Source organism: Cydia splendana, chromosome 6, assembly GCF_910591565.1.
Source record: "Cydia splendana chromosome 6, ilCydSple1.2, whole genome shotgun sequence".
Lineage (NCBI taxonomy): Eukaryota > Metazoa > Arthropoda > Insecta > Lepidoptera > Tortricidae > Cydia > Cydia splendana.
In genome coordinates, this window is record NC_085965.1 from 19717372 (window position 1) to 19732481 (window position 15110).

Sequence of the window (15110 nt, forward strand, 5' to 3'; positions counted from 1 at the left end):
AGTCAACTCTATGTTGGTGCAACTCCACAGCGATGTCGTTTTCCATAGCGCTAACAAGATGCCGAGGCTCAAAAAACGCTATAGTGTGGGTGGCCCTTAGTTTACCATTATATTATGCGGACATACGCCCTAAGCTTCACTTAAACACTTAGCTTCATTTTTTGCCAACCCTACTGTTTCCGCGCTGTGTCTACTATGACTCGGTAAATATTGTAATCACGTACGGGATTGTCACGATCCGCTGAATCTGTTTGCATTGAAATATCGCGGAACTGGCGGGAGCGTGTTCGTTACCCCTTTAGTGTGTGCGTTGGATGTTTTATTTAACATTGGTTGGTAAGTAGCAATGAAAGCGCTTTTTGCTTCTCCAGAGTTTAATAGCGACTTCTCTGAAGATTATCTCTCTACAAACACATATGTAAATATTTGACAAATGTCAAACATCATCATCATCATCATCATCATCATCATCATCATCATCATCATCATCATCATCATCATCATCATCATCATCATCATCATCGTCATCGTCATCGTCATCGTCATCGTCATCGTCATCGTCATCGTCATCGTCATCGTCATCGTCATCGTCATCATCATCATCGTCATCATCATCATCATCATCATCATCATCATCATCATCATCATCATCATCATCATCATCATCATCATCATCATCATCATCATCATCATCATCATCATCATCATCCTCATCATCCTCATCATCATCATCATCATCATCATCATCATCATCATCATCATCATCATCATCATCATCATCATCATCATCATCATCATCATCATCATCATCATCATCATCATCATCATCATCATCATCATCATCATCATCATCATCTCAGCCATAAGACGTCCACTGCTGAACATAGGCCACCCCCTTTTGGGGGGTGAATGCCATAATCGCCACGCTTGGCAGGCGGGTTGGCGATCGCAGTCGAGTACACCGAATTTGAGGGACGCTGCTGCCCGTCCACCGGGGGTCTTGGACGTAGTTTAAGGACATACCCGGGTCAAACATATATGTAAATATTTCTGAAATAGGCCTGTTGCAAGTAACAAAGAATCATGGAAATAATGGTTTCAAAGAAACATATATGTTAATATGATTCTAAAAAATGGCCTAATCTCAGTATAAACTGAAGGATTATTAAGATATTCAATAAAATAAAAGTGCAAAATTCTCCAATCGGCCATTATTACTGAAACGCCAATCAGAAGCGTTCCAAACAGTGACGTCATCAATCCATAACATATTTCTTAGAGCAACATAGACAACCTCATTGACCGAAATCTATACGTCCTCACCAAAGAGTTCGAAAGGTGCAAAAAAAATATTATTTCGCCACTAAACATTTATTACGTACAATAAATATTATTACACGATATAAAATAGATATCTATTTGTTATTATTTAAATAAAATGCTAAATAATACGATATTTCAACAACAAACTTTTTTAATTATTTGGCTGAATGGAACTATCATTGCCTTGTTGGCTGTCGTAATTAGAAAAAATGAAAAATTAAAAAGTAAAACCGGCGCTCGGTGATTTTCACTCAAAATTTACATGTATCTAAATAATTCATCTTAAACTGCAACCGTGTGAGAGTTTTTGTGTAAAATGAGTTATTGTGATAAATTGTTGTAATGTATTTATCATCCCTAATCGTAATATATGGTGCTGAATTAACAATATCATTCGGATTCAAGGGAAATTCGTAACTGTAAGTATGTAAACAATGTCTACCACCCTACCACCAACTAAATAATGACGTCACAAATGGCATGCGAGGCGTTTTCGCGCGAAGTTTAAACTAGCTATAATAAAATGCAATTATCTATGTTAAATCTTATGAGTATAGCTGAAATATTGTGTTTTTCGGAACCAATACAAGTGTACCGACAATAATAAAAGGGATTTCAAAATTTGTCATCAGGCCTATTGTAATGTCAGTGGAATAGTAAGTGGTGAAAAGTAAATAATTTGTTTGATTTATGAAACTTATCCAATGGAGAGAACGGGCCACCGTATTATCCCGCATTTTTTGCAATGTTTGCATTTGTGTGGCATTTTATATAATAAAGATATTAATATAGAAAACGTAAGCCAATAAAAATAATGATTAAGGTTGGAACAAATGCAGGGAATCCTCACACTGTTTCTCTTGCCCCAAGCAAAATAAACTGTTTTGCTTACCCCAGATGACCTTAGTTATTTACTTTTAGTGTAATTATTTAATATAAATCAAACACAGTTAACCTTCAAGCAACAATTTTAAATTCAAAGTGTATTGCTTTGGACAGCACTGGTAGTTTTATCATTATCAACCACAGCGTCCATGTTTTTCAAGTGCTCCCCAACTTCTTGCTGTAAATCCTTCTTTACAGAAGAATTTGCGGCTAATAAGTCATACACCATAGTTGTCTTCTTATCTCCAACTACTTGGATGTCTGAATCTGTTGTGGCCTCGGTCTGCTTTGATGTAGGTGTTGTTGTTCCTAGTTTTCTCGTCGGGAACATAAATATTTCAAGCGTCTTCGGTTTCGGTCTCTGTGGACCTTTATTTGGGAAAAGGGTATCGAATATAAGTGGCAGATATTGCATTGGTTTCGGGTAAGCCTTATCAATTGGCATTATTGGCATTGGAGGGATACTCTGTGTTATTGGTGCTCCATGTGGAATGACTGGCATATTCTGGCGCAGTGGCAGAGATTGTGGACCTGTTTTTGGATTGTATTCCACATAATATTCCTCTTGGATTTGCTCATGCGATGGACAACAAAGGGACGAGCTCATGGTGTCCTTAAATGAGAACAAGTCGTCGTCCATTAAAATTTTGCTGAGCATGTCGTGTGGGCTGTGCAGGTCTCGGTTCCTGTTCCTATGACGATTCTGCGTGCAAGGACATTCTGCGGATTCTGATCGAATAGTGTGCATGGGTTTCGTGTCATGTATCAACTCGAATTCGTTATTTGGTAACTCTGGAACTAAGAAAGTATTTTTATTTTGATGATTTACCTGAACACAAGTAGCATCACATTTTAAATATCATACAAAAGTCTGAAATTTACATTATTTAATTGCTTATATACAATATATATACAGTGGTAGTACCACGAAATTATTAACTAGCTTAAATCTAAAATAGGCCCCTGAGGCATTGTACCAAGGATGCTGGCGGCATTTCCTTGCTGTATCGCAATTCTGATACGTTGTGCGAGGTAGCCGCCAGCTCTTCGGTCACCAGTTACGTCAACCAGACACTTCGCGATTTCTGCAAACAACTTATGCGCACTGGGACCCCATGGGCCTAGTGTTTCTCCAAATGGTACAAAATGGTACTCTCTACCGAGGCTCTTATATTTGTTACGTTTTAAAATTTCGGCGCATTCCGCCTCCCCGCCCGCTTTTACATTAGTCCGTTGGAGGTGGGACGGTGCCAGTGTGTCTACGCAGATAGCATCCAACACTAACATCCGTCCCAATTGCTTATGCTTAGAATAATTTCACCCATCACCTTTCATACACTACGATATCCTGTACGTATGCGTATTAGATAGTCTTGACTCGGGTTTAGACCATTTAACAACATTGACGTAAGATCAAGTTCTTAGAACGCGCATACTAAAATTTAAGTTTTCAAATAAAATTGTATAGTTAGAGATATTTTGCCATGGTCTTAATTTTGCTACAAAGAATTTACATTTGTTTGATTTTAAATAAGTTAGCGGTTTTTGTAACTTATTGCTATCCGTAAATTTGAACGAAGTTGTTCAACTTTACATAAAGCAAAAAAGAGTTTGCAACATTTGCATCCAATGGCGTCGGTTATTTTAGTTAGAATTGGGGTATTTTAATTTCATACTGAAACTTGGCAAACTGACCAACTTCGGGTAATTAAACAGTGCTATTGCCATTCAATGTCGATGCATATCGAATGACCGCCATTTGGCAAAACTTTGCTGTGAAATCTGTAATTTAGGTTCACTAAAAAGCTATTTATTTGGTTAGCCACTCGAACCTTAATTTAGTTATAGTAGATTTAGAGTTGTTACACGCAAACGATATAGGGATATCGTCCCTGAATGAATACGTAATGTATCATGTGTTACTGCCGCTTGTGTGTGTATACTTGGTATAATGCGCTAGTGTCACCGATTACTTCAATGGATGGACATCAGTTCAGCCAAGATTTATCGATCTTTCGAAGTTGACCCGTAGTCTTACCTAATCCTACATAAATAATAAGGATAAGACTGGTAGTTTAAAATCCTACTCATTTTTTGCATTGTGTTCTCTTTACCGGCTACTTGGTGGACTGCTAAATCAAATTTATTCAAAATATATGAATTACCTGCTGTTTTAGGATTCATGTACACATTGAACTCCATCTTGCCGAGATTCACGATGGAGTGAGACACGCTCGGCGTGCCTCTCAGCCGGTAGTCTCGCCCGCTGACGAGCGAGCACGCCGCCAATAAAACCGCGAGTGTGAACATTATCTGAAATACTGACTGGGAGTTAAATGTTGGGCCTTAGCCAGTAGTAGAGTCTACCGAGCCTTACGGCGCGATTCGGGAAATGAATTAGAGATTTACTAGATATGAAATAGTAAAGATATGTGACGTTCCACGGCAAAAGGTACCATTGCCCTGGCTGAATATTGGAGCGGCGTTAATAATAGCGTAAGCGCCAGCCCCCATGAGGTATATTTTGCCGTGAAACGTCACAATATCTTTACTATTTCATATCTAGTGAATCTCTAATTCATTAACCGAATCGCGCCGTTAGGGTCAAATACGGGTGAAAATGTCACGTTTGTAAGCTCCGCCCTTGTAAGACCAAAATCTAGAGTAGTTTTTAACCAATGTTTGCGAAAGCCAGGAACGTAGTTCAGATAAATACAATTTAAAATTGTAGGTATGTAAAGTTCAAATATGAGAAGGAACCGCTTGAAGGTCAGGACATAACAGAACTCAAAATTTGTGCATGAGGTATCTGTTCGGGGTAAAATATTAGGTACTAGATTATCTAGACACTTTCCAGATGTGTGGGAATAAATTTCGCTTGATAACATAAACAGGGGTAATATTACACGCTACAAAAATGATTGAAGAGGACAACTTTCGGAAATGGCGCAAATGCGTAAATAATATCTAAGTAATATGGAAAAAAGTCGTTAGCAAACACAATAATGTTTTCGTGTTGCACCTTTTCATGTGTCGCTTCTGAACATCTTTGTATCTGATGAGTTGTCCGCCAAGTTTCCGCTTACCATCCTCGGGCGCACGAACGCTGAGTAAACTAGGAAGTCGAAGTGGTCGCCATGGCCGAAATCGGCCGGAAGGATCAATCAATCAATCAGTGTTTTGGTAGCAAACATAGTGTTCTAATTAAATACCTAGCATGTAGGTACAATATTGTAGGTACATGGCAATACGTTTAACAATCCACATGTCTTTGTATTTATTGAATTCTAAGACCTACCTGCTACTGTAACCAGTAGCAGGCAGGTAAGTATTGTAAGGTAACCCTTACAATACTTATAAATCTTATAATTCATTGTATATGGACGTACAAAAAATAAACAAGAATTCTCCCATAAAAAAAGATATACTCGGTATTTTAGTAGCTTAACCTCATGTTATTCTTTTACAGAGTGTCCAGTCAAGCCCGAAATCCGAAAACTAAATCCAATTTGATACAAATCAGTTTTCTACTTTTAATAAAGCTGGAATAGACTTACCTTTGTGGTTGCGTACTTCAGAATAAAGTGTTATAGAAATTCGGAGCAAATCAAATATTGTTACGCAAGAAACTGCTCTTATTTGATTTCTATTTTATGAGTGGTCTTGCGAAATTCAATCATGTGAAGTATTTTTTGCTCAGGAATGTGAAAAAGTAAAACAATACGTTTGCACTTTGACTCCATTATGTTTAGATCAATTTCAGATTGTATCTAGGGAATGGAATTCGATTTGTTACATTTCCAAACTTTTATTGGTTTTTATTTTGATACTAGAGGTGAACTATAGGTCATTTTCGTAAAATCAGTTAGCATAGTACAAAATTCTGCCGCCACAGAGGAATCGTTATAATTTGTTGTACATTTGATATATGTCATGGAAAGCTTTTAAGCAAAGTTTTCCAGCAATCAATGTTATTGAAATACCAGGGTCAAAAACAAAACTGTGTTCGCGTCTTCCCTGTAGACATACACAAGAGTTAAGGGCTATAAAGATTAATTGTTTTCTTATTTAACCCTTATCCACGTGAAAAGGTCCTCCTTTTATTCAGAGAACTGTGATAAAATCATTACTTACATGCCCACAAGCTGTTAACTATTGCCCACAGGAGAGAAAAATGTACAGTTCGCGCGAACACGCTAGTTTTCTTGACCCACCAAGGGTACTCAACTTTTCTAATATAATTTAAGCGTATAGCAATGGTTTATTTATCGGTATTTAAATAATAATACAGTAAAATTATACATTTTGCGTTGGCGTCAAATCCGGTAGTTCTGATTTTTTGCAGGCTTGTTTGTGATGTTGGCCCAATGAATAATCCAAGTTTGTGACCTCGAGCGCCGAACGCAACTTTGTCAAAAATCTAATAAACCGCATTTTTTTTTAGATTTGGGCGATTATAACCCTGAAGTACTAGTTTTTGATAGTAACTTCCTAGGGCGTTTTTAAAGTAGACTAAATTTGCTACAATAAGACACTAGAATTGTCTCTGTACATCTAATATTTTCCGAGATAAAGCCTTTCAAAATTTTATAATTTTACATCAGTTACTACTTTAAAAACGCTCTAGGAAGTTACTACCAAAAACTAGTACTTTAGGGTTATAATCGCCCAAATCTAAAAAAAATGCGGTTTATTCGATTTTTGACAAAGTTGCGTTCGGCGCTCGAAGTCACAAACTTGGATTATTCATTGGGCCAACATCATAAATAAGTCTGCAAAAAATCAGAACTACCGGATTTGACGCAAAAGAGCCAGGTTACAAAATTCGACAAAGTTACTGGATTATAACTGAAATAGAATATTACGTACTATGATTCATTTTATGCAAGTAAAGCGTACTTCTAAGTCTTCTGTATTAGATTTCGTTATGATAATATTACATGTTAGAAGCAATCAAATTAACTGGTATATACAAATATTTATGTAAGTACTGAATGTTAAATCAAATTTGGTTATTTAACCCGTAGGTATTAAATAAGCATAAGTATTCTAATAAGTGGTAGGACTAGGAACTTGAATAAAAAAAAACATAAAAATGTATATTTAGATGATTTACTTAACTTTGTTAACATTTTCTACATTGCTTGCCACACCGCTAACAGTAACAGTATCACTTTTGATAGAAGCATCAGAGTTAACAACAGGGCTGCTACTTGCGACATTGGCTGTAGTATTGCTTGCTTTTGGTACTATCGGTACATAGTCTGCTTTAGCTGTAACCGGTGTTGTGTCAGTTGCTGTACCGTTTAGTGGTCCTGCTTTATCTTTTTCATCTATTTTTATAGCTTTATCATCTTTTACAGCATCAACTGTTTCTGCAGCTTCATTTACTTTATTATCAGTATTATTACCACTTGAGACGTTTGTTTGCCTTCTGAATCCAAAATCAACTTCATGCTGACTGACTAGTTGTAGCTGATTGTCGTAATTTTTGTCTCCGGATCTGACTGATGAACCTTTTGAATTGTAATAAAGAACGTAAGCATTGTGAGAACATTCTACTAAAATAATAACAAGCAGTCAAATTTACTGGTAAAAAAAAATCCAATTTATGGTTAATATGAAGTTAGATGCACAATGTTCAATTGATCTTAGCTTGATCGATGACGATACTGACTGTTTATTTTCTGTAAAATGTTGGTGTTAAAAGACTTACCAGAGAACAGATTACTGAGACCAGGTATGCGTAAGCCATTGTCACCAGTCCCTAAAAGAACCTGCACTCTTCCCACGTTGGATATGCCTTCAGCAGTCATATTCACTAATCCTTGGCCTAAAAAGTAAATTTGCCTTTGTTAAATCATTTACATCACTCTTATAGTTATACATCAAGTTAATCACTTTACATTTACTCTTGCTTGATCCCCAATGCAACCTTTAAGTGTATATTTAAACCCGGGTTAAAAAATGTTATTACCATTACTGCCGTGTCGCAGAAGCAGCTCAGCTTCGCCAACAGCACTAATTCCATTAGATTTCAGATTAAAATCTACGTTCTTTGGCAAAACTTCGCCGTTACCATTTTTTAATTTCTTGTTTTCTTTAATTTCTTTTAGTTTCTTTTCTAGCTGTAACTCAAAGATAGCATGGAATCAATTAAAAATATGGAAATAAGGTGTAGTTGTTGTATAATGTATGTGTATATACTCGTAGTATTTTTTATTTTTACTTGTAAAATGTATGTATGGTACATTATCAACTGATAATAAATCACCTTGATATGAATGAAAATTATGTAGGTACTGTCAAATTATACATAGCAAGTGACTTTTTTGTGTAGTAATCTCTCTGCTTTGTCTTGAGGTTGTCTGGTAGAGAATGCTTTTGGGCATTAAGTAGTTTAGTTATTAATCAGTTTATCATGAAAGCCCCCCATTCACACTCTTACCGTGTAGGCCGCCTCGTAGTACGCCTCGCATACACAATCCTACCCAACGAGGCGGACTACGAGGCGGCCTACACGGTAGGAGTGTGAATGGGGGGCTTAAAAGTATCCGCAAAACACCGCAACTGACTTTAAGGCCGTAACACACTACCGCACCGCACCAAAGTCATTGTGCGACGCACCGATAAGTACGATAAGTTTTCTTTTGTGCAATAAAATTTAAATAAATGAATAAATAATGTTGTACAGTCACCGTAGTGTCATTACTCGTAAGTAATGACATGTTGGTTGGTTTCAATTGAAATATGTATATCCTTCCTCCTTCGGTTGCCTTGTGGACCCTTATTTGTCACGGACGACGTTACTAGTATTTCTTACCCACCATTTGCAGTAAAACATCTTTACTTTCAAGAAATGATGCTTCGTTCGGTGCCAGTGGAATTTTTTGTATCGGTGTATCCATCTTATCACCCGATGATATTATAACCACGTTCAATGCCAACTGAAAATTATAATTCATTCCAAATTAAATACGCATTCCAAATTGAGTAACTTTTGAAGAATGCCTGCATAGATGGAAAATGCCACCTTTAAAAAAATGTTTAGTAAAAAATTAGTAATACGCATAGATACAAAAATTTTAAAACATATTTTAATAAAACAAGAACGAAGTGATTTATTTCCGATGGTTTTGAGGTAGTAGTTTTTAAAACAAATTTACCTGACTTTCTTACAATATGCTTATCATGATGTGGAATTTCAAAAAAAATCAGATACGTTATTTAACGTTACCGAATCATATTTATGTTAATACAACCTTAGTTCATGTATTACCAAAATTATGACACTCCAAAACCACTTCAAGACCAACCCAACAACCCCATAAACCGCATCAGGAACGCGAAAACATAAATCCAATAAAATTACCAGAACAGTGAGATCCAAATGTGCCAGCATGTTGGAGTCAATAGGGATTTAACGGCCACGTGGGCTGTAAATAAATACAATCAACTTTACGGCCGCTCTTGCATAAACCCAAATGCATTTCCCTGAAATAGAAACAAATGAAATTCGCAAAAGGAACTTGAGTACTGAATGCTTGCAATGTCTGACCGCAAACGGCTCGGCCACGACATTACGCGACTGGCGACGGCGGCAGCGACAACCATAGGTGAGAACGAAAGGTCCGATCGCTGTGTCTCGCTCCAACCTATGGTTATCGCTGCCGCCATCGCAAGTCGCTCAATGTCGTGGCCGAGCCGTTAGCATGACTTGCGTTGTCGCGTGCGACTCCTGTGTCAAGCGCGACTAATAGTATAGACTGGCGCGCCATATCGCAAGTTATGCTGAGCAGTCTCGTCTTATATGTAAGGGACGAATCTTTTTTTAACTAGATATCGTGGTCATGAAGTCATTAGTTACACTAATGTGTAATTTTCATGATGGGTAGATACTTTTTTATGATTATTAATTCAAAAAACCTAAATGGAATACTTCAGTTTCACTTACTTATTATATTATAACATAAGTAATACCAAAATATACCTAGTACTTAATTTCAAAAAGCTGTACAACTTAGCATAAATTCTCCAATTTTTAGTGAAATGGATTAAGCATAATTTTCGTTTTATCCGTGTGAATTTTCAAATCGTGTTGATTAACTTTTTAGTTACGTATGTTAATTTAAATGAAGTAGGTTAGTACACTCACACTGAGTCCCTCTCTCTCTCTCCCTCTCGTTTATGAGTTGATTCCCGTGTTCATCAAATCGAACCTTAAGCAAACATGTAACTTTAAGAGCTTCCTGTCCCACGGTAACCCATGTGGCCCAAGGCTAACTAAATATGTATATGACTTATCTATTTATTTATTGTTACAGTGCTGCGGCGGCCGCGGCGGCGGCGGAGGCGCTCGGCGCGTGCCGCCGCGCCCCTCCCCCCCTGCTGCGCTCGCGCACCCTCCCCGCTATTGTGGTGCCCGGCCTCTCCATCCTGCACGCGCAGATCGACCCCGCCAAGAACGGTAAGTGTCGTAGCCACAGACTGACTATTTAGAGCCATCCCACACTAACGTCTTCCGAGCGTCGGCGTCTAGTCAACTCTATCGGCGCGATTCGGGAAATTGTAACGCCTGACTTGGTTTTTATATTTAACAACAGTCAGGGGCGTATTTACCCTAGGGCCATCCGGGCCATGGCCCGGGGCGCCAATCCCCAGGGGCAGCATATAGGGGCGGCATCGGATCGCATTTTATTTTTCTTCCTTGACTTCTGGGGTGGCGAAACGTATTGGCCCGGGGCGCCAAATTTCAAAATACGCCCCTGACAACAGTGTTGATTGCGGCGAGTTTCCTGATCTAATGAAACATAGTAAAGTAACTCCTTTATTTAAATCTGGTAGTAGCTCTGAACCCACTAACTTTAGACCGATATCTGTGCTACCAACATTTAGCAAGATATTTGAAAAATTAGTTATTTTTCAATTAGTACGACATTTTAACGTTAATAATTTAATGCATAATAAGCAGTTTGGTTTTACACGGGGTCGCTCAACAACCGATGCTGGTGTTGAGCTAATTAAGCATATTTTCGATGCCTGGGAGGAGTCACGAGATGCTTTAGGTGTCTTCTATGATTTGTCTAAGGCCTTCGACTGCGTTTGTCATGAAACATTAATCAGGAAACTTCATTATTATGGAGTTAGAGGATCGGCACTGAATTTACTTAAGTCCTACTTAAATGGTAGAATACAAAGGGTCGATGTGAATGGACAGCGATCACCTGGGTCATTGGTCTCTATGGGTGTACCACAGGGATCAATATTGGGGCCTTTCCTGTTCCTTATCTACATAAATGACTTGCCATTCCTTGTTAAGACCCACCATGATATAGTATTGTTTGCAGACGACACCTCACTTATTTTGAAAGTCCAACGACAGCAACAAGCTTACAATGATGTAAACAATGCTATTTCAAAAGTAGTAAATTGGTTCAATGTTAATAATTTATTGTTAAATGAGAAAAAGACCTAATTTATTAAGTTTGTCACTAGTAGTAACGTAAGGCATGTGCAAACAAGTGTCATTGTGAAGGATGAGGAATTGGAATTAGTTGATAGTACAGTTTTTCTTGGTGTAACTTTAGATTCTAAACTCCAGTGGGGTCCCCATATTGCTACTCTTTCGAATAGACTGAGTTCTGCAGCTTTTGCAGTGAGCAGAATCCGTCAGTTAACTGATGTGAAAACAGCTCGATTTGTATATTTTAGTTACTTCCATAGCATTATGGCATATGGTATTTTACTGTGGGGTGGTGCTTCAGAGATAATAGTTATTTGTTTTACAAGGCGGCAAAGTTGTTGTTTAACCGCTCGTGCTAATATTGATACCCAAGCAAGCGAAAGATTCCAAATTTGAAACACGAGCGTAGCGAGTGGTTCGAAAAATGGAATCTTGAGCGTTGCGAGGGTTTCAAAGCACGAGGGTTAAACAAAATTTGCCCCCGAGTGAAACACACAATTTTTCACCACACCAACCCGAAGCAAATATTAAATGTAAAATATGAAACAAAATCCAACCAAATCAAATCCAAATGAATGTTATTAAATATTTATCATCCAAAATCATCATTTAAACGTCAATTTTACCAGCAAACATAAGAAAACAACTCAAAATTTGCATTTGATTACTTTGCCTCACATGTGAATAAAATGCAACTTTGCTATCAGTTTTTGAAGTGCAAAGTAAGCCTTTCCGAGCAGGTGTGGTGAAAATACCATTTTGTGTTCTGCAGAAGAGGGCTATTCGAGCAATATACAAAATGAACCATAGAGACTCACTTAGAGATAAATTTAAGGAAATTAACATAATGACAGTGCACTGTCAATACATTTATGAGAATATTCTGTATGTACATAAAAATATTGTAAATTTTAGGAAAAATTGTGAAATAAACATAAGCTCGCAGTGCCCTTCACTCGGCTCCATAAAATTAAAAAAATCATTCATGGGTAATTGTGTAAGATTTTATAATAAACTTCCAAACCATATTACTGAATTATTTATTAATAAATTTAAGAATTATGTAAAGCGTAAACTCATTTCTAAAGCTTATATATTATACCACACAAGACTAACAGGCCTATTCGGATTTCGAGATAATCACAAGATCTTGAGACGATTTAGAGATCAACTAGATCTACATTAACATTAGATATCGACTAGATGTGACTTGGATATCTAAGTCATAACTTGTCGAAATCGTTCAAGAGGACCTCCAGAATCGCGGAAACGTCAAATTTGACATATCTATCTTACAAATATCTTTAAATTATCCGTATCGTAACTTGTTGAAGTCATGGTCTAATAAAACATGGTCTTCTATTCCCAGAGTGACACGGGCCTACGTCACAATAACATTGCCACTTTATTTCAACATAACATGTTACATGGGTACATTATACCTATGGTTAATAAGTTAAAATATTTCTTTATAATTTTATGATTTTCATTTATATGTATTTTATCTTAAATTTTACAATAACACGTCATTTTTAATTACCTATTCGTTAGCAATATCTTCCGATTCACGACACGACAGAAATTTCAGACGGTAATTCTGTTTACACTACTGACAACACAGGATAGCGCTGTCACATTTGACAATTCGGATCTAGATAACTTCATGCCCTGACCGTCATCCTTGTCGAACGCGTGTTAATTGTTATTTCCTTCTCGCTCAGTGTCAGCAGTCGCAGTGTTTTCCAAACTTTTCACGCCGTAAGCTTGGTAATTAATGTGTAACTGTGAATTAGTTTTTCAAACGTTTGTCTTGTACTTATAGATAAATAAAGTTTAATTTAATACATTAGATTTGTTTTATTTTACTATGTTTCTACATGAATAACTTAAAATTAATGCCGTTAAAATAATTTTCACCGTTGGTTAAAATACTCCCACATTTTAAAGTTTGAGAACCTGTAAACAGCATGATGACGTAGGCCCGTGTCAGTTAGGTCATACGCGAATCTCGGAATAGAGTACCAGGCGGAGTATATTATTATACCATGGTTGAAGTCTAGTAGAAATCTAATTCATTTTCCGTATCGAACCGTACATGAATGATAATACAACGTGGGATTAATTGTTATTCGAAATGATTATTTATTTATTTATTAGGTATATCTGATTATTGATGAGGAAATGGATATTCCGATGTATGTAGGTACTTCTTTTGTTTTGTTATTTTTGACATTTAGATTTTATTCTAGAAACCCTAGACTAGTATTTTTTATACATTTTTTTATGTTTGACGATCCTTTTGTGAAATTCTTAGTGTTAAATTTGATCTGTATAATAATCCAATGTTATTATGGAATAATATTAACATCAATAGATTGCTCTGATAATTAGATTAAGATTAATTACGATTCATAAGAGCTTGTTGCTAGGCCTACATGAATAAAGTATATTTTGAGTTTGAGTTTGAAACGAATTAGACATTCACTAGATATTGAATAGTAACGATATGTGACGTTCCACGGCAAAAGGCACCCTATGGCGGTTGGCGCTTACGCTATTATTAACACCTCTCCAATATTATTGCGGCCATAAGGTACCTTTTGCCGTGGAACGTCACATATCTTTACTATTTCATATCTAGTGAATCTCTAATTCATTTCCCGAATCCCGCCGTATGACTGCTGCTCGACGTAACGTTGGCGCAACGGAGCGCTGACTAGACGTGGACGCTCAAAAGACGCTAGTGCGGGGTGGCACTTAAAGTCCCTAGTTTTAATGTTTAGCCCTTGGACCGCTAAAGACGTCAATTGTCACGCCCGGTTACAGTGTAATATGAACCTTCGTGTATTCCAATAAGGCTTACAATGGCGAGTTGTTTAGGTATAATAGCCGTTGCATTCAAACGGCGGCCCATAGCAATGCGATATTGTACAAACGCATTGCAAAGGATACTACAAAGCGAAATGGTGAATTTATCCATTTTTCCTTTAATAAAAAAAATTGGTTTGCATACGTATCCGCTCGATAAAACATTAGTAGGTACCTACAGTTAGCTGCAGAAGTAGAAGCAGGGGCCAATTTCTTGAACAATATTAGTCTAATATTATTAGTGTGTTGTATGACAACCCTTACGATTTGACAGTTCGTGGACTAATAATATTAGTCTAATATCGTTCGAGAAATGGGTCCATATGTAACAAGTACAAATGATCTGCATACCAACAACGGAATGCACACAAGTGCAGTCAATTTTGAACCGCTACTAGTACTAACACTACTAACTGTCCAGTAGTCATTTGTTTTTTTAACCGCATCTCGATTAAACATGCAGCTAGCGTTTAAAACATAGTCGTTTATAACAAACAACGCGCGAACGTTACAAAAACAGCGGAATATTTTTTTACTGTTCCCACCAGCTAATTTTATGTAGATAAAATGC

The 15110-nt window shown here is 37.1% G+C and overlaps 2 protein-coding genes across 4 annotated transcripts; both read right to left on the reverse strand.

Moving 5' to 3' along the window:
• Positions 1–2279: 2279 nt before the first annotated feature.
• LOC134791507 (uncharacterized) lies at positions 2280–6021 on the reverse strand. The gene is made up of 3 exons (XM_063762553.1): positions 5766–6021; positions 4374–4529; positions 2280–3006 (listed from the first exon to the last, which is right to left on the reverse strand). The coding sequence occupies exons 2-3, from the start codon at positions 4516–4518 to the stop codon at positions 2300–2302; spliced, it is 852 nt and encodes a 283-aa protein (XP_063618623.1). The 5' UTR covers positions 4519–4529; positions 5766–6021; the 3' UTR covers positions 2280–2299.
• Positions 6022–7296: 1275 nt separating this feature from the next.
• Positions 7297–9785, reverse strand: LOC134791908 (uncharacterized). 3 transcript variants are annotated; one of them, XM_063763026.1, is made up of 5 exons: positions 9488–9785; positions 9036–9155; positions 8186–8336; positions 7925–8041; positions 7297–7724 (listed from the first exon to the last, which is right to left on the reverse strand). In XM_063763026.1, exons 1-5 carry the CDS (start codon positions 9608–9610, stop codon positions 7321–7323), a joined length of 915 nt encoding a protein of 304 aa, XP_063619096.1. In that variant the 5' UTR covers positions 9611–9785; the 3' UTR covers positions 7297–7320. The 3 variants fall into 3 exon arrangements, with proteins under 3 accessions (XP_063619096.1, XP_063619097.1, XP_063619098.1); XM_063763027.1 differs by having other exon boundaries at positions 9581–9781; XM_063763028.1 differs by lacking the exon at positions 9488–9785 and adding an exon at positions 9375–9482.
• Positions 9786–15110: the final 5325 nt, after the last annotated feature.